Source organism: Haliotis cracherodii, unplaced genomic scaffold (genome assembly GCF_022045235.1).
Source record: "Haliotis cracherodii isolate W230 unplaced genomic scaffold, xgHalCrac1.p SCAF_6, whole genome shotgun sequence".
In the NCBI taxonomy this organism is placed as follows: domain Eukaryota; kingdom Metazoa; phylum Mollusca; class Gastropoda; order Lepetellida; family Haliotidae; genus Haliotis; species Haliotis cracherodii.
In genome coordinates this window covers 1,989,308-2,016,696 of record NW_027266319.1, presented here as the reverse complement: position 1 = coordinate 2,016,696, position 27,389 = coordinate 1,989,308, and the positions used below count along the sequence as shown (strand labels likewise).

At 42.2% G+C, this 27,389-nt stretch overlaps 1 protein-coding gene and 1 pseudogene across 2 annotated transcripts; one reads left to right on the top strand and one right to left on the bottom strand.

Moving 5' to 3' along the window:
* Positions 1 to 1,925: 1,925 nt before the first annotated feature.
* Positions 1,926 to 22,820, top strand: LOC139444839 (tripartite motif-containing protein 3-like). 2 transcript variants are annotated; one of them, XM_071225819.1, is made up of 3 exons: positions 1,926 to 1,998; positions 18,078 to 18,369; positions 19,727 to 22,820. In XM_071225819.1, the coding sequence occupies exons 2-3, from the start codon at positions 18,078 to 18,080 to the stop codon at positions 21,364 to 21,366; spliced, it is 1,932 nt and encodes a 643-aa protein (XP_071081920.1). In that variant the 5' UTR covers positions 1,926 to 1,998; the 3' UTR covers positions 21,367 to 22,820. The 2 variants fall into 2 exon arrangements, with proteins under 2 accessions (XP_071081920.1, XP_071081919.1); XM_071225818.1 differs by lacking the exon at positions 1,926 to 1,998 and adding an exon at positions 11,967 to 12,046.
* On the bottom strand, positions 7,701 to 11,947 carry LOC139445385 (uncharacterized; annotated as a pseudogene).
* Positions 22,821 to 27,389: the final 4,569 nt, after the last annotated feature.

The following is a 27,389-nucleotide window of genomic DNA, read 5'->3' as shown; positions in this document are numbered from 1 at the left end:
TCCCTGTGTTGCCGCCTGGTTCAGTAAGTGCTCCAATCTACAATCCCATATTGCAAACTTCTTCTGTCTCTCCCTGGCGTGCGCCATAAAAACAAGCTAACAATGACTGGTTCCTGTGTCAAGGTAACTGGTGTAGGACAACTTGAAGTAGGAGATTGATTCTCCAAATGTCCAAGAAAAGATGCACCTTGAGGCTCATCTTCAACCTTGACCTTGGTCTGAGTATAGCTCTTCATCCACTGTACTAGGTCCTCTGGGCTATCAGCTTTAGGCCAGGCGTTAAGTGCCTTGAAAGCTCCAATAAGGTTCTTTACCTCCTCTGGAGTTGGTTCACTCATAGCGAATGGCACAAAGATAGGACATAAACTCAAGAGAAGTAGGATAGGTAAAGGAATGACAGAGATGAAGGTCAAACAACCTGTAAGAGGTTGCTAAGCTAATGACCTAATTGAAAAAAAATAGAAACAAATTAGCTAAAAACAAAACAGTGGGCAAGTGCATGGCAAAAGCGTTAGTTGTGCTTCAGTGCTGATGATGGTCATGTATTGGGCCAAAGGGTAAGGGAATGCCCTAGGGTATGCAACTGTAGGCTAAGATGAAACTTACATTAGCATAAAAGTCTTGATATCAAAACATCAGAAAGAGATCCTATCAAACCTGAGTAATGAAACTATAGACTTAAACGCCAGGAAATTAACCATGATCATTGCCTACTTAAGCAACTATACCACTATGCGAACATGAATGTCCCAACAGCAATATCGTAAGCAATTAAACAACACAACGCCTATTTATGATGTTGAACTAAATTCAATGTTGGTCAATTGAACTAATGTTTAATTGCACTTTATTTGATTTATCACGGAAACATTCAAGCATTCATGTATATTGTGACTTTTCACTCACGCACACAATCATAAGAGCTGAGGTTTTTCAACCACTAAATAACAGCTAAACTGATATGATCACTACTGCAGTGTATGAGCGCTCATTCTAAGTCTAAACATTTGCAAAACATGCATATAACACATAAAATTTGGCCATGAAATACAGTGCACGCAGGCACAACCCGGGTATATCCAAATACAAACAATATCTACAATATTGCAAATACAATTCAATGAATAAAATCCTCAATTCAATAATACAATATACTAACCTTGGAATTTGATCTAAGGTTCCCCAAAAAACGATCCTTGTGAAAAAACACGTGAATATATATATATATATCTTTATCCGTGGAGAGGCATATGTGGAGTGACCACAGTCCTTAGGTGTCCAGCATACAGCATGGCTGAGTACCCAAGCTGGCCATATAGACAAAAGGCTTGAGTAGGGAGAAGGCTGGGGCTATTGTATTAGTTCACAGGGTGTGACATTCACAAACAAACCATGCAGTAAGCATGCTTGGTAAGAGTGATGTGACTGATGGTTAAGTGTTTAAAGTAGGCTGAGCAATAAAAAAAGAATGACTACAACTGCATTTAATTATGTACATGAATTATACTTTAAAGGTAAAATACAAGAAATAGTCAAAATATGTAACTGCCACATGTATGTATAACTTCGGTGGCCCATAAGGGACATGGAGTCTGTTTTTCAATGTTTTGATATTTCTCTTACTTTTATCGTAACCTTTTCCAAATTAACACAATTTGTGATACAACTGAAATCATACTCCATGTCCCTTATGGGCCACCGTATATAACAGTTGTGCTTTTCATATGATGTCGCAAATATACTCTGGTTCACTAGATAATATGAGAAACTATGTTGTCCATTTTAGCACGAAGTATTCTGAGTGGTCACAAACACATGTATAAACTATTATTAGTTTTGCTTTAATAACCAAACCATAGAGTTGTATATAGTTGCTTTGATACATGTATACATACATGACTTCAACGGATCACGTGGTTTAAATTATGTCACGTGACACGAGCCAGCAACCAGGACGTGAGACGCCTTCAGAGAGAAGACGCGCCCATTGTAATATCGGTATGTCACGTAGTTACATAACATTTCATCCACAAATATAGATTTTACATTCGCTAACTGTACATTGCTGCGTTACCTGTGTTATAATGTAAACCTGCATGCACCTCGGTTTCAGTTGAACACAGAAAGCTTTATATCGATGCATGCGACAGGAGTCAACAATGATTACATCCATATATTAGCAGCGGAATCTGTGTAACCGGGGGTGTTGATGAATAACACAGGTCGTTATTTGTCGTGAGGATTTATTATCAGATAATACAGACGCCCTGAAACATATTAAATGTAAAAATATATATACACGTAAATATATATGTATGTTATTATACACAACCATAGATATATAAAAGCACATCACATTATATTCATTCACATCGTCACACCGACGACATAGAAATAGTTAGAACTCTTGCTTTCAACAAATACATTGAAGGATGTGTTATAACTTACAAATAAAAATATATACATTTGTATCCCTATACATGGATAATAACATGATAAATACAATTAATTAATTTCATTAATACACAAGAAAATACAAGCATACCCTGTAGGTGAAACTGGGGCGGGAACTGTGTCACCAACGCAATTGACAGGACTTATGGTGCCTGCATCTAAATACAAATACAAAGACAAATATACTTACTTAGGTAAAACGGGTTACCTTAGAAAACACGAATTATGTGTTACACATAACATACCAATGAATGCTTTACATTATACATAAATAACATTGTCATAAGCAAACACATACATCATAAATACATACCCACTCGCTCATTCATTCTCAAATGAAACATTTAGGAAATGTGAAGATATACAGTGCTAACCTAGTTACAACATTTACATGGCTGCAATTATATGACTACATGTAATGACCTACCTAAATATGGATTAAGACTGTGTAACACTACAGCTGATTACACAAATAGATGCAAGTACATTATAACAATACGTATAGAAACATTACTAACCTATTTGGACGGTCTCAGTTGGAAATACTACACAGAGAAGAAATTTGTTATTCGCATGGCAAGGTGTAGTGGCTGGTGTGCTGGTTAAATGCTGGGTGTTTTTAGTATTTGAAACAAGGCCAATCAGGCGCAAGCTGTACTAAACAAAGGACCGACCCAAGCTACCTACTCTACCCCACAACCAGTAGAAGTTAAAAGAAAAGAAAACTCCACGTAGAGAACAAGTCGTTATGCAGAGCTGTTAAATACAGCAGCCATACAGGTTTATTTAAATTTATTCAACATAATAAAAGGTTAAAACACCATTTCATTACAAAACATTATATGTATACAAATATATAAAATACAGAAAATATACATATATACAACACTGCCACACACTTCCCTCCACTACGAAATGATGTCCTCATCATTTAATCCTACCAGTCACAATATCCAGGATTGCATCAGATACTCGATGTGACTGATCAGAAAAACTTGCTGTATCGAGGAGGGTGTTGAGATAATTGGCTCTCGTTAGCCAGTCCGCCTTAGCAATGGCTGACAGAACATAGTCTCCACTTGTCATCCACTGTCGCTGTGTCCGCTGTCGATTAGACCGCCGAGGTTGGGGGACAGGTGGCGTAGATGACCTCACACCAGAATGAGAGTTAGGATCTTCAGGATGAGTGAGTGATTCACCAGAGGGTAGTTCCTCCTGAGCATCCCCTGTGTCCTCCTCTTGATCTCCTTCAGTGACTGCAGTCATCTCATCATTTTGATTCTCTTCTACTTCTCCTGCTGCTTCAGGTGATTCATGGGAGAGATATGCGATATAATCCTCCTCACTTTCTATTTCACAATCAGATCCTGGTCTGTCTGCATCAGCCTCGTCAACTGGGATGGTCACAGTCGGTGCTAAAGTCCTCTGTCGTGGTCTTGCTGTTGGCGTTGGAGTTGCTGGATGTACTTTCCTTGGCCGCGGTATGGGTGGCTCTTGGTTCTCAGGCTGTGGGATGGATCCAATTGGAAGTAACAAGTTCCTGTGTAATGTCCACTTCCGTCCTTCTCCACACTCCTTACCAACTGTATACACTGGTATGGATGGATTCGGCTGGGCAAGCACAATGTACACATCCGTTTCCCATCTGTTGGCCAACTTGTGTCTACCATCAAAAGCCACTACCTTGACAAGTACTCGGTCGCCTAATGCTAGAACAGCAGCTCTATCCTTCTGGTCATAGTACTTCTTCTGCTTACTGCGTGACTTCGTAGCTGCACTAGAAGCAATGTCGTAAGCTTGACTGAGTCTTTCCCGAAGTTCCTTGGTGTACTTATTGATGGACTTGGACTTGCTTGGCTCCATGTCTAACCCAAATGCTACATCAACAGGCAACCGAGGGTGCCGTCCATACATCAGAAAGAAGGGAGACAACTCTGTAGACTCATGTCGGGTACAATTATAAGCATGGACCAGTGGTCCAACATGGGCTTTCCAATTCCTTTTGCTGTCAGGATCAAGTGTGCCGAGCATGTTTCATAAAGTACGGTTGAAGCGCTAACACATTCCATTTCCCATCGGATGGTAAGGCGTGGTCTGTGACTTGTCTATCTTGAGCAACTGACATAGTTCCTGCATGAGCTTCCCTGTGAAATTAGCTCCCTGGTCTGAGTGTATGCGTTTCGGTATTCCGTAGTGAACAATAAAGTTGTTGAAAAAGACCTCTGCTGTTGTTCTTGCAGTCATGTTCTTTGTTGGATAAGCCTGAGCAAAATGATCTGTCACCACGAGAATATGTTGTTGGCCTCCTTTCGATGGTTCCAGGGTCAGGAAATCCATGCATACAAGCTCCAAGGGTTGCGATGTTACAATGCTAACCAGTGGTGATCTTCCAGCAGATGGAGTCTTTCTTCGTAGACAAGATACACAGTTCTGAACATGTGCTTCAATATCTCGAGTCATACCAGGCCAGTAAAATCTCTCACGTATCAGCAATGTAGTCCTTTCCCTTCCTGGATGTCCAATATTGTCATGGAGTGATCGTAATGCTGCGATGCGGCACTGAATTGGAAGAACCAACTGGTCCTGCTCTTCTCCATCTTTCATAGTAATTCGATAAAGAACTCCTCTCTTCAATCTTAGCTGCTGGTATATCTTGACAAGGGCTGTGAGATGGGCATCATCTGTAAATGGTATTCTGTCGCGCCTTGTCTTGTCCCTTAAGTCTCCAATGACAGTAGCCAGGGCTTGGTCCTTACCCTGAGCTCTCCTCCATTCTCTAACATTGGCTTCACACTTATCATCAGTGATCATCAGATTGTCATCATCATCCACATAATCATCGACTGAGACACAAAGACTCTCAATGTAGTTAGGTGTAGTGAGCGCATTGCAGATGGCTTTTACAGAGTCCACATTGACCTGGTCTAGTTGTGAGGGATTTGATGGAGTCGGAAGTCGCGAGAGAGTATCTGCATCAGTATTAGCTTTCCCAGGCCGGTACTTGATGGAGAAGTTGTAATTAGATAGAGATGCAAGCCACCTATGACCAGTGGCATCAAGTCTTGCTGATGTAAGGACGTAAGTTAATGGGTTGTTATCCGTCACAACAACAAAGTCATTGCCATACAGGTAGTCATGGAATTTCTCTGATACTGCCCACTTCAAACACAGGAACTCAAGCTTGTGCGCAGAGTAATTCCTTTCAGATGGCTTCAATCCGCTGCTGGCATAGGCTATGACTCGCTGCTGATCGTTCTGGTGTTGATAAAGAACTGCTCCCAGACCTTGGGTGCTTGCATCTGTGTGCAATTCAAATGGCTGGTGGAAGTCGGCATATCCTAGGACTGGCGGCATGGTAAGACGATCTTTGACTTCCTGGAAGGCCTGTTCTTGTGCAGCTCTCCACTCCCACTCGGTCTGCTGATGTTGCCGTCTCTTGGACTTCTTTGTTGCAGTCTTAGGCATTAGAATAGATAAAGGCCTTGCAATCTTAGAGAAATTTTGCACGAACTTCCGGTAATATCCAGCAAAGCCTAGAAACTTCCTGATATCTTCTGGATTGGTAGGTGTTGGCCAATTTCGTATTTTGTCCACTTTATCTGGGTCTGCCTCGATTCCATCAGCGCTGATAATGTAGCCCACATACTTGACCTTTCGTTTGAAGAACTTACACTTTTTGGGTGCAAGTTTTAATCCACAGTCACGGAGGCGCTTTAGAACTCTTTCAAGACGCTCCAGGTGTTCTTCATATGTACGAGAAAATATGATCAGATCATCCAAGTATATGAGACAGATTTGGAGATGTAATCCATCCAAGAACTGCTCCATAAGACGCTGGTAGGTTGCCGGGGCGTTGGAGAGTCCAAAGGGCATTCTGTTATACACATAGAATCCCAAAGGTCCTACTGTGAAGGCTGTCCGTTCTTTGTGGCACTCCTCAATTTCCACCTGATGGTACCCACTCTTCATGTCCAGGACTGTAAAGTATTTCATTCCCCTTAGACAATCCAGCATCTCCTCAATTCTCGGCAGAGCATATGAATCCTTGATTGTGTGATTATTCAACTGTCTGAAGTCGATGCACATCCTCAGCTTTCCATCTTTCTTGCGAGCTAATACCACATTAGATGCCCAAGGGCTATGCGACTTTCGGATGACTCCTGCACATAACAGTTGATGCAAGTGAGTCCGGACTTCATCATACATAGCTGGCGGTATCCGTCGATGTCTTTGCTTGAATGGTCGTTCATCATCTAGTTCTATATGGTGGCGAACAAGGGAAGTACATCCTAGATCCTCATCATCTTTGGGACTAATTAATTCAAGTCCCAAACCAACTTCATCAGTAGAGAGTCCTTCCTGTTCCATCTCAATATTCTTCAATATGGAGGCAGAGTCTACAGATGTACCACAAGGTGGGTCCTGAAGAGTTACAGGTTGCAGCTCACACAATAGGGCATGGGGAGGAACAACTATAGTACGTGTGGTTACGTTGAAGAGATGAACTTCCACAATATCCGGACGACCATCGTAAGAAATAACAGTTGGAGCAATGTCTATGTCTTTGCTGATGCTTGACTTTGGAGTAGGTTGCATTAAAGCACAAAGTCTGGGTGATCTAACTCCTTTGGAAACTTGTCCTTTAATTGATGCTGTGCTGTTAGACGGTATCAATATATTCTTGTCCTCCACACTCTTAACTAGACCTAACCTCCAGTCATTGCGTAGTAATTCCCGTTCCTGTAGGGTCATGGTCCTGTAGGTAAGGTACCAAGGCGTTTGTAAGGCTGCCTTTTGCAAGTACGTGACTCCATGGGTGTGCTTACAGTTTTCCATCAGACAATTCAGTATGTTTGTTCCTAACAGTACTGGTACATGTGCATTATATCTGGTGTCGGGTACTATTAGGAAAAGGCATGGTACTGGTTCTGCATTATCTATTCCACCTCCAACAGACTTAATCCCAACTTCAATGAAGCCTTTGTAAGGTAGGTTGTCTCCTCCAGCACATTCAATATCCAACATGTCACAAAGTGGCTCCAAGGAAATGTGTTTTAAGTGTTTATCATAAAATGATTCTGATATCACAGAGACAGTAGCTCCGGTATCCAGTAAGGCACAGGTCTGAACATTATAAACTGTGATGTATGCTTCATTTGCATGTCCAACAAGTCCGTCTGGCAGCTTGTCCCTTGGGGTTCTTCGATGAGCCTAATGGTGACTCCTTCCCATAGGACCTTGCCAGTTTAAAGGTCGACTCTACATCCCGATGCTATGTGCCCAGGGTACCCACATCTATAGCATATCGGTTCTTGGTAGTCCTCCTGATCCCAATATGGTGGTGTGGAATAGGCTCCAGTAGACTTAGTCCTTCCTTGGCCGACGCGGGTATCCTTTGCATAGCTTGGGTAATCTCTGAATGAACTTCTTATATCCTCATACCTTGTTTGAAACCTTCTGTCTCCATAGCTACCAGAATGGTAAGCAGCACTCGTGGACTCATCCTGTTGTTCATTTCCTGCATAATTGTTTCTGGTATGGACGGTGTTACCAGATGGAGCTGGGTGAGGTGGGTACTCCAGGGCATGGCCCTTCCCTCTTCTGTTGCTCCCAAAAAACATATCTTGCCTTGCTCGGAATGTCTGGTGTTGATATTACTGGGCTGTTTCCTGTCGTTTCCTGACGTCAGACACTTCCACTCGTAATTGATCTATGGCGGATGTCAGGGTCTCAAGGTAATTCTTTGAAACTGGGTCAACTGGGATAGCCATTTTAGCTGAAACATTGCACTTCTTTGTTTCCGACTTGGATAGTCCCCGCTTCATGTCGTACTCTAATTCCCGTAAGGAGATTCGTAGCTCATCAATACTAGCTAGTGCGTCAAACTTGTGTCCAGATATAGCCTTCATTGTTGGTTTCAGACCACTCCAGAACATGTTTCTCAGCATCTCATCCTGTTCCTTCATGGGAATTGTATGGTCCTCAGTGATCTGTGATAGGAGGTGTTCCAGGCGGCAGCCCCAACTAGCAACATCTTCATCCTCCGACTGGGTTGCACTATAGAACTGTGCCATGAGGGTTTCCCTGTGCCTAACTGTGTCATAAATACTTTGGAGCTTCGAAAGTAAATCCTTGGTAGAAGCTGTAGATCCAAGTCTCATCGCAACTCTAGCAGCCTCCCCCTTGAGAGATCTGCGGACAGCCTGATCTATAACATCTGAGGTATAGCACTTGGACTGAAATAAACAATCAACTTCATAGGTCCAGAGGTCGAAAGGAGCATCCTTTCCTGTGTCATCTCCACTAAATAGAGGTAACTTTGGGAAATGGTGATAAGCCACAGCTTGGGCTTTGCCTTCCACTCCTGGAGGTGGCACTGACTGTCCATGTAGACTTGGCTCTTCCTTTATCAAGGGCCCCGCTTGCTGTGCCATTCCTTGGATCCATGCCTTCAGGTCCTGTGGTGATTGGTCCTTGGGCTCCATACCAAGCTTCCTGAACAGATTAGCCACAGGCTCCAATTCATCCTCCTTAACTTCCATGATCACAGAGAACAGGAACCACGAGTAGCAAAGTAAATAAAGTACAAAAAAAATATGCAGATGGGTAAACCCACGAAGTCGAATTGTCTTGAGTGGGAAAGGTAGAAATGTCGATTCAGAAGAAAATAGCGTTGAAAAATGGAGGCTATAGACAAATAACTTTGCACGTTATGCAACAGAAATACTGACAACTACTCGTTGTCCTTCGGCCATGGATGTCGGTGTACATGTGTAACGGACGCGTGAATGCGGACACGAAGAAAAAAACAAACAAACATGAGCAACCTGATAATTGTACTATTCCCCAACAATGACTAAGTATCTTAGGTACGCTACACTGCAATGGGTCAGTGGTAAATGTTTATCTGGTTAGTATGAGGGGGATTATGCAATGGTAGGTGCCAAAGTGAAGTGCTCGTCTAGTTCGTCATAAACTTACAAGTACACACAAATGTATCCTACTTTACCTCTATGACAAGTAACAACTGTATTTGGTAATGGTATAACCAAATAGGACCTGGAAGAATACTTGGTTCAATGGGGTAACCAAGTGTGTTTAATGGTTAAATATGTTAAATTAACTGTCAGCTAAATTGATTTAATGCCTTAACAATTTAAGGTTTTAGTTTGTTTTAGGTAAAGGGTGCTATAAGCAAGTGGGGAAGGATTCATAGACATCATTGATTCACACACAACTTTCAAACAAAAAAATATATAAACAACCTATTTATTTATTAAATAATCTAACCAAAGGTACAAAGGGTAATCACATATTCACACCAAAACGTTGAAATATATAAACATCAACTTAATACATGTTTATTGGGATGAGCGCTGATGTTATCCTTGAACGGGTACCCGCAAAATATAAACTGAGCTAAACTAAACTAAGCTAAACTAAACTTAACTGAGTTGAGCTAAGCTAAACCAAACTAAACCAAACTAATCTAAACTAAACTAACATGAAAAAAAACAAGCCGGCATATGCATTTCTCCAGTATATAGGCCTTTACGTAATCAATATTTACAGATTTGTCAATCACCAAACAACAGTTCATGTGGTCTTGGCTGTGTACTGTACACTGTAGACCAGGTCTGTAGTATCACATCTGAGGTGCGTCCTCTATCCAACGTTGGTGGTACGTCACTGATAAATCCTCACTGGGGGCTCCATTTGTAACCGGGGGTGTTGATGAATAACACAGGTCGTTATTTGTCGTGAGGATTTATTATCAGATAATACAGACGCCCTGAAACATATTAAATGTAAAGATATATATACACGTAAATATATATGTATGTCATTATACACAACCATAGATATATATAAAAGCACATCACATTATATTCATTCACATCGTCACACCGATGACATAGAAATAGTTAGAACTCTTGCTTTCAACAAATACATTGAAGGATGTGTTATAACTTACAAATAACTATATATACATTTGTATCCCTATACATGTGTAATAACATGATAAATACAATTAATTAATTTCATTAATACACAAGAAAATACAAGCATACCCTGTAGGTGAAACTGGGGCGGGAACTGTGTCACCAACGCAACTGACAGGACTTATGGTGCCTGCATCTAAATACAAATACAAAGACAAATATACTTACTTAGGTAAAACGGGTTACCTTAGAAAACACGAATTATGTGTTACACATAACATACCAATGAATGCTTTACATTATACATAAATAACATTGTCATAAGCAAACACATACATCATAAATACATACCCACTCGCTCATTCATTCTCAAATGAAACATTTAGGAAATGTGAAGATATACAGTGCTAACCTAGTTACAACATTTACATGGCTGCAATTATATGACTACATGTAATGACCTACCTAAATATGGATTAAGACTGTGTAACACTACAGCTGATTACACAAATAGATGCAAGTACATTATAACAATACGTATAGAAACATTACTAACCTATTTGGACGGTCTCAGTTGGAAATACTACACAGAGCAGAAATTTGTTATTCGCATGGCAAGGTGTAGTGGCTGGTGTGCTGGTTAAATGCTGGGTGTTAGTATTTGAAACAAGGCCAATCAGGCGCAAGCTGTACTAAACAAAGGACCGACCCAAGCTACCTACTCTACCCCACAACCAGTAGAAGTTAAAAGAAAAGAAAACTCCACGCAGAGAACAAGTCGTTATGCAGAGCTGTTAAATACAGCAGCCATACAGGTTTATTTAATTTTATTCAACATAATAAAAGGTTAAAACACCATTTCATTACAAAACATTATATGTATACAAATATATAAAATACAGAAAATATGCATAGATACAACACTGCCACATCTGCATCGCGGATTAAGGATAAGATTTATTGTTATCAACGTAAACTAACACCTGCTAGGTAGACAAGGTTTTGCCTACATTTATCGGAGGTCATTGTGACCCGTTAAAACGAAAGTAGGATTTAGGTCTACAGTAAACTTCCCCAGCCGGGATACTTCTACTCCCCCCCCCCCCCCCCCCCCCCCCCCCCCCCACTGCACACATTAGCATACACGTGTCATTTAATTTGCAGATGTAAGAAGGTGTGATGTATATAACTTGAAGGATGTGTGCTGGAAACATGGCATGGACGAAAGCTGAGTGAGCTTCTCGCGTCAAGCGAGATGTTGGTGTGATGTCCAAGTTTTGATCAGAGTTATGTCCCCTTGAACAACATCCACACAATGTCGCGTGTATAATATATCCTCATGTCTATGTGTATACAGGAGTGCGGTGGATCAATAGCAAGTACGTGTGTGAGTGAGTGAGGAAACAAACAATATTGAAATAGTAGAAAATACATACATACAATAAATACTGTAGTGATCGTAGGTTTCCGGAGGTCTTCGGAAAGGTTCGAGTTGGTCGTCCCGTGGCTGACCACGGGAGACCCCGAGTTTCAAGTGTGTTGTCAGCCATCGTTGTAAGTAAACCAGGTCGAGTACCCAGCTCAATGCAGTATTGAATAATATATTGACTTGACGAACTGACAGCCCTTGTACGTGAGTAGAAAACAAGGTTTGTGAAACCGAGATATCGTTTTCACAACAGTGGCGCTGTGAACACATGGAATTTTCTCGGGAAAAGATTTTTTTCCGAATTCGTCGACTGCTCGACATTGCCGCCACGCCGTCGCCATCTTGCTTGTCTTGGCTACAGGGACAAGAGGGATATTTGGCTTAAGTTGAATGAAACTTTAGCATTTTGCGACGAGTGGAAACATTTTTCGCCCAGTTAGTACCGTGCGACTTCGTAGTGGTAATTTCTTTTCACGGCCGGTTCCGTATCGGCTGGTAAGTTTATAGTTCACCGCACGTGGAAATCTACGTGCGTTGATCAAGTACGGCCGTTTTCATGGCTGTGCACAATAATTAATTATTAGGGAACAGTAGCGTATTGGAAATTCTTGTTCTTATATCAGTTATGACCCTTTCACATGCGTAGTTTTGTGTGACAATCGGTGACAGCTCGTAACGGATGTTTGTTGACATTGCCTCGCGAGTGAGTCACCTATTTTCGTGAGTTGGGAGTTCATAACAAATAGCGTAGGTGTTTATTGTAAGGGGAAGTAGGAATAGTATTGTTATTTTCATTAGGATTCAAGATAAATAGTTGTCTAGATTTATTGTTCATTGCTCTGTGTGATTTTCCAAAGTATTCTACACACATTTGGAACATGGAGGATAAGGGGGTGAGAGTCAATTATGCCACTTGGTCTCAACTATGTGAAATCCAAGGGATTGATATAGGACTGGCGCAGAGGATCATAGACCTGAGAAGTGTGGTGGGCAATCTCATCCTGGATGATGTCCGCAGTTTAGAGGGATTTGATGACAGTGACGAGGTGGTGAGCCAGTTAGACTTTGCCATAAACCCCAACCATGGCAACAGGCGAAGGAACCATACCGAGAGGATGGAGGATCAGCATGTGCAACAGCCAGAGACAAATCCATATGACTGGATGCAGGAGGGTGGAGATGACCGGGCCCAGGGGGGAATGGCACATGCCCAGACACATTTCGAGGGGGTGGGAAGTTATTGAGAGACTGTTGGACCATCAGAAAAACGTGGCAGAGGCTCAGGAAAGGAGACTGTCAGAGATGCTGGCAGCCCAGGCTGAAACTAGCCGGGAACAGATGAACGAGATAGCTAAGCTCCAGGCGGAAACTGGCTCGCAGATAGTCAAGGCTTTGGCTAATTTGGCTCCCACACTACAAAGCCCGGGCAAGAGTAACTCGGGCCTGCATAAAGACAGGCCGGCACTTATGAGTCTGTCGTGGGAAATAGTTTCCAGTATCCAAAGGGGACCACGGGTTCACCCGGAACCGAGGTTGGATGACAGCCCACAAAGACAGTACCACCCTTCTTCAAGAGCAGAGGGGAGTGAGTATAGTGGGGAGGCGGTTTCTCCCAGGAAAGCACCGCCAGTAAAGAATGAGCCTGTAACACCGATCCCACCGGTGCCGAGGGAACAGGATTACAGATTGCCGCCACCTGCGCTCTCGACTTACAGCCCTGTGGGGGGTGGACAGGGGGCGCGTGTCAAGGACTCACAACACAAGCAGTTGTCGCAGAGTGTGGATTATCTGACCACGGAGCAGAATCGGAAACATGCTCGAGGATCACCACAGGGAGGTACTCCCCAGTTTCAATTGGACAGTTCTGGCGAGTATGCGAACTCAAGCCTGTACCAGCACAAAGGGACCCCAAACAAGGGAGCCAATTGGGGCCACAGCTCACCCTTGAACTCCGGAAGAGCATGGATGCACATGGGGTGAATCCATCCACTGGGGATTACCCTTTGCCCAAGCAAGTGAACAGCTACCAGTCAGCAATTGACCATCAAGTCGCACCGGATCCCAAGGTGGTCAAGCAGGAACTAACTGATAGTGACCAGACCACGCTGGACAGAGGACTTAACAGAAGAGGCCCCGATAGAAGAGATTTGGATGGTCGAGGCGACCAGGACCGGGCCCCCATGGATAGATATCATGCCGAGGAGAGTGACATGGATGAGCGAGAGGACCCACGAGAGCCTAGCCGCAAGGGTGACGCAGTTAGACGGGATAGGGGCGTGAAGAGGTCCGGTTCGCCGAGGCCCAGAACGACAGGAAGGAACAAGAGACCAGCCCCAACGCCATAGAACCCCTAACCTAACATATGACGGAAGATCTGGTTGGTCAGGTTTTTACCTCAAATTCCAAACATTGGCCGGCAGAGAGGGTTGGTGGGAACAGGAGAAAAAGGATCAACTCACATTAGTGATGCGAGACATGGCAAGTGACTACATAACTATGTGCCTTGACCGGGATCCGGACTTGTCCTTTGAGGATATGGTGTTTAAACTACAAAAACGGTTTGAACGCAGTGAACTTGCAGAGACGGCACAGATACGATTCCCTACCATGAGGCAAGAGTGGGGAGAGACATTAGAAGACTGGCCAACAGCGATTATTGGCCACGGCTGTGGTAGCTTTCAGGGATTGTCCAGACCAGTTCATCGATCGAGAGGTGATAATGCGTCTCTGCCAAGGATGCGAAAACAAGGAGGCTGGACAATTCGTCTCTAACATGAAACCAGGGACCCTGGAGGTCGCCATTGCAAGCTTGCGCCAGTACCAGCATAACACACAGGCAGTGTATGGAAGGGCCCTTTGGGAGATACGACAGGTCGCTACAGACACATCACCACCCCCAGAAACACGGGTGAAGGTGGTTCAAGCCTCGAGTCCCAAGTCATCGGGTAGTTCTGGTGATTCTGGCACAGAGATAACAGGGAGACTGGAAGTTGTGGAACAGAAAGTCAGTAGCCTCACCCTGTTTGCAGAGGAAACCAGGACCTTTATGAAAGAAACCAGGACCTTTATGAAAGAAACCAGGACCTCTATAAAAGAGATCAGAACTTCTATAAAAGAGATCAGAACTTCTATGGAGGAAATCAAGACCATGTATCCAAGGTACTTTTAACACCTTATTTATAGGTGTTAATTGGTGTTAATTAGCCTGAGTGTAACAGTCGTTACCCTCCTCACCTGAACCACGGTAATCCCCTCGTTCTTGGTGCTGACAGACTGGGATGTTGTGAGAGGTATAAAGTCAGTACCCGAGGGCCTTGGATAAATTACCGTAGTTCTCCCAATGAGCACAAAGAGTTTTCTTTCGTTGATGACTGTTTATTCAATCCTATAAGATTGATCACCAACTTCTAGTCACGATGGTTTATGGACTTAAGCCGCGAAGCTTCAGCCCTGGCCGAAATACTGGAGGTATAAACTGGTGTTTTTCAGAGTAAGGTCGAGATCGTGATGCTCAATTGGGATCCTCCAGTCTCCCCGAACCTTGGGTCTCCCTGTCTTTTTACCCCCCCAGCTTACGTCAAGGTTTTACCTCTTTTTTTCCTTTTCCATTGGTCAAACACCTTTCCCCCCTTACCTTGGGTCGTTCTTCCCCACTCTTCTCTAATAACCAGAACGTTATTTGGACTTGCCATAAAGTAGCTCCTCACCCTTCGGAATTCGAACTATTCTCCCCCATACCATATATGTCCCAAGTCCCTGACGTTCCCGTACCTCCCAACTCTATTCTACCCCTTTATCTATTTCCTCATCTGTTAATCATTTTTCGTTAATGTATAGCCCTCGACCTACTGCCCTCATCCCTGGATGCTGTAGCCCTCGACCTACTGCCCTCATCCCTGGATGCTCGTGGCCACATGCTCCCCTAGTCTTCAGCTAACCAGAGCTGCCTGTATTATACATACACATATTCCCGACTTACCGACCCAACTCTCCCTCTTGATCTTTTATAGAATCAGAATGTATCTTAATGCTTATTAATTACTTTAATTACTTGTTAATTATCTAAATATATATTACACTTTTATGCCTATAATACATGGTCACGAAGCTGGCGGAGAATGTGAACAGTAGAGGACGTCTAAGGTCTCCGAGCCCTAGCCGACGCACTAAGGAATGCTTTAACTGTGGAGTTGAGGGTCATTTCAACGCAGATTGTCCCCGCAAGAGCCCCAGCGAGGAGAGAAAGGTGTCCTTTGTAGAGCCGTCTTGGGGCGTGACTTTAAACATGTAGGGGGAGGGCGGATAGGCCAGAATCCCTCCCCCCGCATCTCACACAGGTCAACCAGACACAAAGGGACCACCTCCATGGCCACCAGACATAACAATAGAGCCGACGCTGCTGGTTCATGACTTACCAGACGGGGAATTTAAGCCGATGAGAACCAGCAGCTTATCTACAATGCCTCATAGGACATTCGACAGGGACAGACAACCTCCATGGCCACCAGAAATAGCAATAGAGACTGTCACTGGTTCATGACACACCGAGGGGAACCAACAGAGTCTCCACACTGCCTCATAGGACATTCGACAAGGACAGACCACTTCCCTGGCCGCTGCCAACTGCAAACGAGCCGGTACAATTGAAGCCAGGAGAATCACCGAGGCGATGGCAGAGACGATAGGGGAGTACTTTTGTCCGGATTGCCAGTAGATGAATAGGATGATCGGGGACAAGTATGGGGCAGACGTTCATTCCATATTGAGGGAACGCATGCCATCAGATCAACCCCTGCAATGATTGTTGGGGGTAGCAGTCCTTATTGCAGCCATAGCCGGAATTGGGTACCATGAGCTGTTGCAGCAGAGCGTGGACAACGCAAGTCGGAGAACAGCTCCGAAACCCTCCGGTCCCAGTAATTCAGCTCCCGGGTGCAACTGATGTGCAGTTGGTTGCTCTCCCCAAACGTGGAAACCCCTGAAGACCCATTTGAAAATGGTGTATTCCCGGCAGTGGATCTGTCGGGATATGTTTAAGGTGTGAGGAAGCTCCTTCATGGTTTGGGGGGGGGGGGGGGGGGGGGGGGGAGGGGGCTTAGTAAACAGGGAGGGATGTAGTGATCGTAGGTTTCCGGAGGTCTTCGGAAAGGTTCGTGTTGGTAGAGTTTCAAGTGTGTTGTAAGTAAACCAGGTCGAGTACCCAGCTCAATGCAGTATTGAATAATATACTGACCTGACGAACTGACAGCCCTTGTATGTGAGTAGAAAACAAGGTTTGTGAAACCGAGATATCGTTTTCACAACAATACCATGCAGAGTTAGCTGCGGAATTGACCAGTGTTTGTGACACATGTTGAGGAGTTAAGCGAAGTCAGTTTGATGTTAATGTTTTCACGTGGATTTTACCAAATAAATACATTCCATACAAAATAATCCAAACACTGCCAGAGTGGCCAGTGACCTTGAAAGACAAAGAATCAACCGCCACTTGATATCTTACAATATTCAGATCCATGCAACTCCCATTTTGTTGGGGAACCTACATTCCTTAACTTAACCTGTGATGTTTTTTAATATAAATAATCCACATTCAGCAATGTTCAAGCCTGGCGATCTGTAAATAGTCATGTCTCGGCCCGGAATGAGCAGTAATTCAGACAGAAAGAGCGATACAAAGCTGTGTTCACGCCATCCAATCCTCGATATAGTTGCTTCTTACCAAGCACAGAATCATAGTGGTTTATTATGTTGTAAAACCTCCATAGACAGAATACAAAATGAAAGATCTATTAAATGTTTATGGAAGTTCATATGAGAATGTATCTTATTAAATATGATAGTGAAATAAAGAGTCACTGTGCTATAACGAAATATTGAACTTATCCTCAACTGACCCTACTGTGACAAAGAGTGTGATACTATTGATATTTCACTAACATAAAAAATGCCTTTGTGTTTGTGGAAATTGGTCCATAACAGAAATGACAGTTGATCAGGTTTTCAAAACATGGTATTCATTCCTCAAGTTCATTGCTCAGGGTAGAGTATGACAACAAGAGTTACCCCCCTTTACCCACAGACAGCACCACAGATATACAATGCAGTGGGTCGTCTTCTTTTCTCTCCCGTCTCACTGCTTGTAAAGATGTTACGTCTCTGGACGTCGGGGTTAATGCGATCATGTACATGTTTTATGATTATATCAACAACACATCCATCTATACTTCATTTAGATGTCCGATTTGCTTCAGATGGCGACCGCTAAGAAGCTGACAGAGAACCACCTCACCTGTGTCATCTGTTCTGAGGTGTTCACAGCCCCTGCCACACTTCAGTGTAATCATACATTCTGTAAGTCCTGTCTGCTGAAATACATCAACACACAGCCGGAAGCAGTTCAAGCCAAGTCCATCCCATGTCCCTCCTGTAGACAACTGACGAAGGTGACCAACCCTGACAGTCCAGTAGAGGAGTGGGTCAGTCAGCTGAAACCAAGCCACGTCATGCAGGGGCTGATGGACGACTTTGGACCCGGCACAAAGAGTAATCTACTGCCTGACTAATATACCTTGGTTTGAAATATATAAACACACTCACAAGCGGACCTATACGAGCATTCGCTCATAGAATTTCTTATTATGACTTCAGGTCCATAGATTTAATGCAGGGTAAGTATCTCACAAAGACAAACAAATTACAGCCTGACCCACCAATGAAATCTAATGTAACTCAAACATATAGTGCCATAACTAAGTAAAATTACATACAATGTATTCACCTACTCCTTGGTACTCCTCACTCCTTGTAAATGTTGTTTACAAGCTAGTAAGTAATCGTTATGATTTTTATATGTGGAGTTGATCTTAGTTGCGCATATATCAGAAGCACAATAAGGTTTTGTCAAGAATTTTCTGGGACAATTTATTTTTTTCAATAAAATCCAAGGTGTTGAGGCGGATAATTATTTCAAAGTGTGCAAAACAAATACCAAGGTAAAAGAGCACATTCTTGGTCTAATGGATATTAGATGGGTTCTGTGGAATACTAGAATGGACATTGTCACGTTATTGCATTGTCGTCCTAACAAAAACAAGCAAAAGTGTCAAAATTACCAAAACAGGACATTGCCACATTGACACATTTTGACCATTTGTCGTTGCACATTGAAAACTGTTTTACCAAAGGTGACAATGCAACATCGCGACATTTTTCAAGGTGAAAGTATGTCGCATTGTCGCATCGTAGCCCAATCAAAAATATGTAAAAAAGGTGTTAATTGAATTAATCCCATGCGCCGGAAAGGTCATACTTCTTTTCAAACTCTGGTGGTCTTTTGTTGGCTCCATTGGTTCTAAAGCCAAAGGAGCAATGGCTGTGTGGGTTGTTCTCGAAACTAAAACAGAAGTTAGCTCATATATCGTTATTGTCTGTGTCGGATTTCATAAACCAAACGTGTTATAACAGCAAGAAACAAACACTTTGCGTTTCTATTTAATATAAATCTGGTCTCTGACATCTTTTCAAATCGATGAGGACACATGGTTGGCCCTGTCATTAAGACGGTGCAATTCGCAGAGCTGACCCTCCACTTTGACAAAGCACCTCTAACGTTAACATTTATAAACATCTTATTGTTGACTCTCCTGTCATTTTGGACTCCCAACTTAAATGGCGCCATACACCCGTTCTGGTTATCATAAACACTAGCTCAGATACTGACTAGGGATTCCTACAGCAATAATATCTAATTACAACCTGTGTTATGTGATATATTCACCTACATAATAGGCGTGTACCTCTATGACAAAAGTAACGTCTTTAATGTTATTGTATCCATAGATAATGTCCCGATCTTATCATGTTTTATGACCAATGAAATCAAGAACACTTGCCTTTTCAGCTGTGGAGGAACATGTGTGCAGCGTTTGTACAAAACAAGGAAAGACAACTCCCGCCACTTCTTGGTGCTCTGTCTGCGATGTTGTGTACTGTGAAGGATGTCTCCAGTTGCACAACGTGATGCCATTGTTGTGTGACCATGAAGTAGCTCACTTGTCTGATCACACCAAGACAAAGGTCAAGCGTCGCTTCATGTGTCAAGTCCACAGAGACAAACCGATAGAGTTGTTCTGTAAAGACTGCAAGCGGGCAATATGCACGATATGCTGCAGTGTAAAACACAGGGCATGTAAGGATGTTGATACAATAGAGAGTATGACCCCTCTTGTGAAGGAACAACTGACAAGCAAAATAGAGACACTCGGAATCAACATTGCAGCTGCGAATAATATCCTAACCTGGAGAAAATCTAAAATTCAACATGTGAAGAGTAATTCACAAACCCTTAAAGATCAAGTCATGAAGACACGGGAAACAGTGATGCGTGCTATTTTAAGAAAAGAGAAGCAACTCCTTCATGACATCGACAAAGCTACTGATAAACAATTACATGAGTTACAAGCAGATATAAAATCCCAGGAGATCGAGCTACGGATGTACCAGCAGCAGTATGAGTTCACAGCCAATGCTGTGACATCCAATTGTGAGGTGGACATGTATGCCGTCTATGAGTCGATGGGTGAGACGTCTACAGACAACAGAGACACGGACAGCAGACCAACACCAGGAAGGGTTGCATTCACACAAAACCTGGACAAGCTGAGTAAAGCAGTTGATGAGCTACAGCTGGGGGAGGTTCAAGTCATCCATGATGTGAGTGACCCCGGGTCTTCCCCTGTTCTACATCACACCATTGACTGCAAGGAAGATGGGGACGGGAAGGATCCTTTGGTGCGTGACGTCACAGTGTTGACTGTTGATGGCATCAAAGTAACGGTAGTTGCAGATTACGATAACAACAGACTCAAAACATATTACACATCAAACTTCAAATCCTTTCATAATCAGCTCCTGCTTTCTAATTATCCTTGGCAAATAGCCAAGTTATGTGAGCATCAGATAGCTGTCAGTGTTCCAGACAGTAAGGAAATAGTCATTGTGAATGTTACCCCAGGTCCTGTATTGCTGTCAACTATCAAAACAAGCAAGGATTACTACGTCCTGGCCTGTCTGAGTCCTTCACAGCTGGCGGCAGGTGGATATGGACAGTCTCACTGTGTGGACATACTGGACATGACAGGGAGGAGACTGAGGTCTATCAACACGGGGGTGATAGGGAGTCCAGACTACATCCACGTCACCAGAAACAACAACTTGCTAGTCAGTGCAGGAGGAGTAACATCCCTTGTATGTGTGACCAGTGAAGGGGACGCTGTTTTCACCTACACTCCCACAGGAGACAGAGCTCTGACATGTCCTCTAGGTATCACAACAACCAGCACAGGAGATATCCTGCTTGTAGACTATGACTCCCACAAGGTGATTCAGCTGACACAATCGGGGCAGTTTGTCAGAGATGTCCTCACACAACAAGATGGTCTGGAATATCCTCGTGGTGTATGTCTTGATGGTGATGGTCTGCTGTGTGTTACGTCTGAAAGATATGTAAAAATATTCAAATTCTGTGCCGCTGAATTTTAAAATAGAAATAATTTTTATCTCCATACACAGTTGAAGATATACAAAATTGACAACCGACAAGAAGTCCAGATCGGCTTTTGTAAATGTAATTCACCATGTCATTGATTACACAGAGGACGATCTTTCACATGTAGAAATGTGACCTGGTTTGTAAAGTACATTTGTTAAAGGAACGAATATTGACAGGGTTCGTCCCGATTATGTTTCAAGGTGTGTCAGCACCATACCCGTGCTCCTGGGTTTCACCAATAAGGGGATACCGTCTAAGACCTGCATCACTTCGGCTTTCCTTCCACTGGAATACTGTTCAAAGCAGGATAAAACCCAACTCACTCACTCACAGTGACAGAACTAAATGAGAAACCTGTTCACATAGTTGGGTATAGTTCAAGCCTTTAGATATCAGTTAAACAACATAGCTTGCCAGGGCTTCAACGTGTGCTGAACAAATATATACCACAACGAGCGTTCAGCTGTTTGTGGAGGCTATAACAGTGCATGGATGCTTTGAGAATTGGTTTACTTGTGTCCTCATTGGTATCAGTTATTTGTACTGATGTATAGTATTTCTGATTGATTGAAGTAACAGTAAATATCCCTATAACATTAAACAACTCTATCTAGATACAAAAAAGGATATAATAAATGTTTTGACGTTTGCAAAAGCGTGCATTAATTTGCATTTTGAGGTATAGTTTAAATGTGATCTTGTCTGCTTCCATACGGAGATTTGAACTGTGAGAACAAGTCTAACACATGTCCTTGTGTTGCATTTCAAACGTTCACTAGTTCATTAATATGGGTTACATGTCCTTTAAAAATATCTATGCGTTTTCAATGTGTGTAATGTCTGGAGCATCATTCATAACGTTTTCAATATCCAAACTTTGTATACACGCCAGACGAGGGTCGAACAGGTGGTGTTTGCTTTACAGGAATATGTAAACAAATGATCGTTTCCTCGTCAGCACTTAGGACATATGTACAAATGAGAGTAGGGTTCCCTTTTCAGATCTTCACAATGTTTCACATCTGAAACATGGCATAAAAATCAAGACAAGTTCTGAACTTTGCTATTTGTGATATTTTTATTTCTTATATTTTTTTATTCCAAACCAAAAATTTGGACATCGTTCAGATGTAGTTTTAACGCATAACTCATAAACGATTCAATATTTTCACAAAGCGTTGCTTGTACGAGGCAACTGCTGGAATGGCGCCTTTTGTTATTCGGGAAACTACAGAGTGGTGTTGTGTATATAGGAAACTACAGAGTGGTGTTGTGTATATAGGAAACTACGGAGTGGTGTTGTGTATATATAAAACTACAGTTAGGTGTTGTGTATACATGAAACTACAGAGTGGTGTTGTGTATATATGAAACTACAGAGTGGTGTTGTGTATATATGAAACTACAGAGTGGTGTTGTGTATATATGAAACTACAGAGTGGTGTTGTGTATATATAAAACTACAGTTAGGTGTTGTGTAAACATGAAACTACAGTTAGGTGTTGTGTATACATGAAACTACAGAGTGGTGTTGTGTATACATGAAACTACAGTTAGGTGTTGTGTATACATGAAACTACAGAGTGGTGTTGTGTATATATAAAACTACAGTTAGGTGTTGTGTATACATGAAACTACAGAGTGGTGTTGTGTATACATGAAACTACAGAGTGGTGTTGTGTTTATATGAAACTACAGAGTGGTGTTGTGTATACATGAAACTACAGAGTGGTGTTGTGTATACATGAAACTACAGAGTGGTGTTGTCTATATAGGAAACTACAGAGTGGTGTTGTGCACACGTAAAACTATATAGTGACATTTTGTATATACGTGAAACTACATATGCCTTTTATCTATACACGAAGCCATAGTGTCCTTTTGTGAGTGGAAAGTTTACTCATTCACTTCATCTTTACTTTCCACTGACTTTGTCTCTTATTACAGCGTAGTCCAAAATGAAGGCACTGATTCGGTTTGTCACTGCATTCCAATCATTTATCATCATCATAATTACACTGATGCCTGGGTGGGGCTGGATTTGGATGATCAGCTTCACTGCTATCTTGGGTTTTTCATATTTATTTAATTTATATATTCCAATATTTTGTCTAAGATTAGTGAAAACGTAAAATGGAGAGGTTTTTTCAAACATCAAAACCTACACATGCCTGAACGGTCTCTGTCTCTGACACACGGGACATGCCACGCCTTCTGCTACTGTCTGGTGTCAGTTGTGAAGAATAAATTGCTTATTAAAGTTTAATTCCATGTTGTTGTTTTTATCGATGAAACTGAGAACACGTGTTTGAGTCCAAGATTTAAGCATTGCTTTTTCTGCAAATACTTTATCACAACAGGTTTGGCCATTGTCCAAAGGTCACAGAGCCCTATATATTTCCCAGCAAAACAATCTGCTCAAATGACTAAAAGTTTTGTAGATATACCACTCTGACATTATTTTATATCCACAACAAAATATTTCACTATTACCCATGTTCTTCTAAGTGAGGTAAGGGTGCACGGGTGGCCCAATCGTCTGAGGCGCGGCGATTCACTGTGCAGAGTTACGTCCCTTTGGCACGCCAGAACCATATAATTGGGGTTCAAATCCCGGTTCGCCCGATTATGTTTCTAGGTTTGTCGTCACCATACCCGTGCTCGTGGGTTTCACCGAAGTGGTAAACGTCAAAGACCTGCATCACTTCGGGCTTCCCTCCCACATTAAGCTGACACGCCGCGATATGACTGGAATACTGTTAAAAGCGGCGTTAAACCCAACTCACTCACTCTTCTTGGGCAACGATGTGCACGGGGAACATTAAATTAATAGTTTTGTGTGCAGCCCATTGTAATATGTGTCTTTGGTGAAGAGATGTAACATTTGATTGCATTAAGTCGGGTGACTTTGTGTTCCTCAGAGTACATGTATACGAAGGTACGTTTATGCAGCAGCGATGTCTATCACATCAAATCAACAGGATCGAATGTCTAAATGATTTGTTTGTTTGTTTGTTGTTTAACGCCGCACTCAGCAATATTCCAGCCATACGACGGCGGCCTGTAAATAATCGAGTCTGGACCAGACAATCATTAGCATCGATCCACGCAATTTTCGATAATTTGGATACGATGTCATGCATCTACATTGTCAGCGAGCCTGACCACCCGATTCCGTTTGTCCCCTCCTACGACAAGCATAGTCGCAAGCATGAGTTACTGAAGACCTATTCTACCCCGGATCTTCACGGGTAATGTCTAAATGAACTTGTAGTAAGCGTGCTGCCCGCCGTCCGTCCTCCGTCAGTTCTATAACTGTCAAATTCTTCTAACAGGCAGAAGGAAATGAACTTCAGAAATCTGCCACGACCTCCCTTACGTTACTTAATCTCAAACATTACAGTTAAAATTTGGTACGATTAGATGGAGATTTGTTCATTCCAGTCAAATTTAAAATGCATTTATCTCTTTTTTAACTGGTAAAAATCATAGTATATGTGTTAAATGAGAGTAAATTTGATTTAGCGGCTCTTCGAAAACGGGTACGGCGCTGACAAACCTAGGAACATAATGAGGGCGAACCGGGATTCGAAACCTCGATCATTTCCTGTTACGCCGAAGGGACGCAACTCTGCTCCTGTCGTTACGGATTGTACCACAATAGACTGTATTCCGTATGATACAAATATGATATATTGACATGTATAACAGTTGTGCTTTTCATATGATGTCGGGGGGCGGTCGGGTAGCCTAGTGGTTAAAGCGTTAGCTCGTCACGCCGAAGACCCGGGTTCGATTCCTGACATAGGTACAATGTGTGAAACCCATTCCCGGTGTCCCCCGCCGTGATATTGCTGGAATATTGCTAAAGGCGGCATGTAACCATACTCACTCACTCAAATATGTTCTGGTTCATTTGTTTAGAAATGAGAGACTATTGTTTTCCTGAAAAGGTTTTTAAAAATCACTAGATCTTATGATATCTTATGTATGTACATTTTAGCACGACCTATTCTGAGTGATCATTGATATAATCTTTTTCGTTATATTCTTAGAGCATAAGAAGGGCGATAGGCGATAGGCGATATCAGAATGTTGCAAGAGCGCTTCTTTAACTTCTTTGGAGAATAGTTCTAATATAATGTTCAGCCCTGTATTGTTATTTAAAGGCACAGTAATTCCACATCGGAATGTTGCAAGAGCGCTTCTTTAACTTTTTGGGAGAACAGTTCTAACATTATGTTCAGCCCCGTATTGTTATTTAAAGGTACAGTAACTCCACATCGGAATGTTGCAAGAGCGCTTCTTTAACTTTTTGGGAGAATAGTTCTAACAGAGTGGTGTTGTCTATACATGAAACTACAGAGTGGTGTTGTGTATACATGAAACTACAGAGTGGTGTTGTGGTTATATGAAACTACAGAGTGGTGTTGTGTGTATAGATAACTACAGAGTGGTGTTGTGTATATATGAAACTACAGAGTTGTGTTGTGTATATATGAAACTACAGACTGGTGTTGTGTGTATAGATAACTACAGAGTGGTGTTGTGTACATATGAAACTACAGAGTGGTGTTGTGTACATATAAAACTACAGTTAGGTGTTGTGTATACATGAAACTACAGATTGGGATGGGAAATTTCAAACTTGGCATTTTTTTATTAGTACACATCAGAATGTTGCAAGAGCGCTTCTTTAACTTCTTTGGAGAATAGTTCTAATATAATGTTCAGCCCTGTATTGTTATTTAAAGGCACAGTAATTCCACATCGGAATGTTGCAAGAGCGCTTCTTTAACTTTTTGGGAGAACAGTTCTAACATTATGTTCAGCCCCGTATTGTTATTTAAAGGTACAGTAACTCCACGTCGGAATGTTGCAAGAGCGCTTCTTTAACTTTTTGGGAGAATAGTTCTTACATTATGTTCAGCCCCGTATTGTTATTTAAAGGTACCGTAATGCCTTAGTATATTTCGTCCATTCCCTCGTTTACTGTCTGTAACACTTCTCTCCTCCAGTTAGGTATAAAATTGTCATACATTATTCTTTGTTTGTCAGACCCAAAATGGTGACGACAATATGAACTGAGGGGGAAGCGAAAGCAGACCGAGTTTGTGTTTCATGCAATTGAAAATTGAAAGAACTGTTAAATTTAATTATGCCTGTCAACCATCACTCATTCCTACAACAGTTTATAAAAAGTAATCAGCGGCTGTCTAATTTTTATGTAAAAATAAATTTGTTCAATGAAGACTGGGATAACAAATACATTTGCAACCACATGACCCCCACCATGTTTGAAATGTTGTATTTTTGAGCCGAAAAAGCAAATATATTGATTTTCAAAGATAAGATGTTTAATATACCCATCAGCACTTGTGTATTTTGCAATTTCTTGTGTACATTTGTAAACGTTTTAAATCAAATTATATTTTAAAAAATGAAACCATGTAGAGGTATTCATTGTGTGCTGACAAAGCGCCAGTAGAAAGTTTGGGATATGATATCGCTAACTTAGTATATTTTCCACTGAAAAGCAAACATATGAAAAAAAACTGGGAAGTATAGTTTCGTTTGCTCCTCATTTTATGTTATTGGTGGTTTTAACTGGTACAGTAGTCGTAACCTGTATGGGCATGCTCAGGATGTATTATTGGATATCTTAGGGTCCTGAGCGACTCCGTGATCTTAGCGGTAGGCATATATATATATGTGTGTGTGTGTGCGTATATGTGTGCGTGTGCGCGTGCGAGTGCGTGTCTGTGCCTGCCTACCGCTAAGATTGCTTTGTGAAACAAGGACTATGATCATATAACCGTGTTTTGTTATGGAATCATTGTTACTAATGTGTAGATGACCCTACAAGGATTGTTTACACGCCCTGACCTTGTGGACGTGTGCCTTCCGTGTGTGGGTGTCTGGATCCTGTAACTCGGCCTCAGAAAAGTTCTTAAAAATAGGGGTCCATTCCATTACTTCATACGTGGGTACAAGATATTACTTTGTCGTGCTG

Bases quoted from the DNA above. Each gene is read 5' to 3' on its own strand.
- LOC139444839 (XM_071225819.1), top strand. From the start codon at position 18,078: ATGGCGACCGCTAAGAAGCTGACAGAGAACCACCTCACCTGTGTCATC. The intron at 18,370-19,726 runs GTAATCTACTGC...TTGCCTTTTCAG, and splicing joins CTTTGGACCCGGCACAAAGA to CTGTGGAGGAACATGTGTGC.